The sequence below is a fragment of the Penaeus japonicus genome, unplaced genomic scaffold, assembly GCF_977035675.1.
Source record: "Penaeus japonicus unplaced genomic scaffold, GWHDUDI00000001_assembly GWHDUDI00000037, whole genome shotgun sequence".
Lineage (NCBI taxonomy): Eukaryota > Metazoa > Arthropoda > Malacostraca > Decapoda > Penaeidae > Penaeus > Penaeus japonicus.
This window is the reverse complement of record NW_028234439.1, coordinates 5,260,597-5,263,096: the sequence shown is the minus strand read 5'-3', so window position 1 is coordinate 5,263,096 and position 2,500 is coordinate 5,260,597. Positions and strand designations below refer to the sequence as shown.

The following is a 2,500-nucleotide window of genomic DNA, read 5'->3' as shown; positions in this document are numbered from 1 at the left end:
ACTTTCTCTTTCTAGCGACCTCTTTATCTTCTTTTTCTATTTATCTTAAATTCTCTCTCTCTCTCTCTCTCTCTCTCTAGTCTGACTGTCTATCAATTTATCTGTTTCTATATATCCATCTATTTCAAATTATCATTTTCCTTTCAACTAACATTTGGACTCCCTCCCTCCCCCTCTTACCCCCTGTTTATCTATATATCTATTCTCAGCCATCAATCTGTTTCCATCCATCTATCTATTCCCATTCATCTATCTATCTATTTCCAATTATCAATTCATTCCCATCTATCAATCTTTTCCCATCCATCTATCTATCTCCAACTATCCATCCATCTATTCGCAACTATCCATCCATCCATCTATTCCTAACCATTCATCCACTCCCAACCATCCATCCATTCTCAACTATCTATCCATCCCCATCCATCCATCTATTCCCGACCATCCATCAATTCCAAAATAATCCATCTATCCCCAACCATCCTCGTCCTCCCCCCAGGACACCCATCTATCCCCAACCATCCATTCATCCACTCCCAACCATCTATCCATCTATCCCCAACCATCCTCGTCCTCCCCCCAGTTCACCCATCTATCCCCAACCATCCATCTATCACCAAGCACCCATCCCTTCCCAATCATCCATCCTCTCCCGACCATCCATCGATCTATCCCCAACCACCCATCCATTCTCAACCATCTATCCATCCATCTATTCCCATTCATCCATCCCCCCCCCCCCAGGACAGCCACCTTCGTCGTCGTGGAGCCACGCCTCGTCGTCCTCAAGATCGGGATCTTCTTCGTCCTCGTCAGCGTCGTCCTCGTCTAAGTTGACGGACTTGAAGATGGCACTCACCACCATCGCCGTGATGAAGATCTGGGAGGGTCAAGGGGGGTCATTGAGGTCGAGTGGGGTCATGTGAGGTCAAGGGAGGCCGAGAGGGGTCATGTGAGGTCAAGGGAGGCCGAGAGGGGTCATGTGAGGTCAAGGGAGGTCGAGGGAGGGGGATTGCGGTGTTAGGGATTTTTGGGTCATGTTGCTGGTTATGATTATGATTATTATTACTATTATCATTAATACTGGTTATCATTATGATTACTATTATCATAAATATTATCATTATATTTTTTTGTTATCAATATTCTAATCATGTTGGTTTTGTCATTATTGCCATTGTGATCATTATCATTATTGTGATTATTATCATTCTTATCATAATCACTATAGCTATCATTATAATCATATCATTATCATTGTTACTGTCCATTCCCATCAATTCCTATCTCCTTCCATCAGTTTCCATCTCCATTCCCATCAATTTCCATCTCCCTTCCCATCAGCTTACCTTCAAAGGCTGGATAAACAGTATAGACGAGAAGAACGAGATGATAAGGGAGGTGACCCATTTGGTGGCCTTAGAATTTCCGAACATAACGCCATACATGAGCAAGAAGAAGCAAGAAACTGCTATACACGCGATCACTAAGAGCCATGCGACGATCACCATCCACCAAGGGAGGGTAAACTTCTTCCTCTTCCTGTAAGAGTGAAACAAATAAAAAACAAAACGAAACGGAACAAAACGAAACGGAACGGAACGGAACGCAACGAATGCGAACGATACGAAAGAGCTGTGAAGTGTGTGAAGAGACGATTACAAGATTTATAGACGAAATAAATATACTAGAGACGAAATGAGTAAAGAAAAGTATGTAACGAAACAAGTAGAAGATGGGATGAAATACATATAAGACGAAACCAAGCGAGAAGGAAACGTGGTTGAAGAAACAAATAAACACGGAGAGAACACTACAAAGTGAAACGAAACGTTTAGCGAAAAGTATATGAAATAAAGAAATGGAAGATGAGCGAAACAAAATGAATAACAAAACGAATGTAAAGAAACAAAAACAAGACGAAACGAAATTAAATAGAAATGTATTATAAGAAACAAACAAAAGACGATTTGAAACAATAAACAATCTGAAAAAAGACGAAACGAAATGGAACGAAACGAGTAAAGAATTTTCAAATACTTTATTTATTAGTAATTTGAGAAAACAACCAATTCATAACGGAAAAAGTGAAATACATCTTCCTTATTTGAGAAAATCAAATCGAAGTTACCAAATTATTTAGTCCTGTTGAACAGTATTACATTTTTTAAGACCAATACAAACCTTTTTATATATCTCTTTAAGAGGCCAATACTGGATTTTTAAAGATAGTATATTTCACTATTTAAAAAAAAATACCGTTAACTTTTAACGGATTTGGTCCCTTTCATATATATATATATATTTATTTTTCGTCTGCCTGCCTTCTTTCGTTCCGTTTTCGATTTTTTTCGTAATTTGAGAAAGCTAAGTCGTAGAGATGAAGATGTCTGAATTAAATAAAATGAAAGGCTATGAAGAGATAGACGAAACTTTTGGTATTGATAACTGAAAAGCTTTTTTTTTTCTCGAAACTTAAATGTCACATGTGGCCTTTACA

The 2,500-nt window shown here is 38.6% G+C and overlaps 1 protein-coding gene across 1 annotated transcript in view; it reads right to left on the bottom strand.

The window, feature by feature from the left end:
• LOC122263814 (polycystin-1-like) overlaps positions 1 to 2,500 on the bottom strand; it is a 90,081-nt gene that overhangs the window by 22,202 nt on the left and 65,379 nt on the right. Inside the window, exons 46-48 of the mRNA XM_086532449.1 lie at positions 2,185 to 2,198; positions 1,350 to 1,542; positions 754 to 880 (exon numbers count right to left, since the gene is read on the bottom strand). Coding sequence (XP_086388575.1) covers positions 754 to 880; positions 1,350 to 1,542; positions 2,185 to 2,198 — 334 coding nt within the window. The remainder of the gene's footprint in view (positions 1 to 753; positions 881 to 1,349; positions 1,543 to 2,184; positions 2,199 to 2,500) is intronic.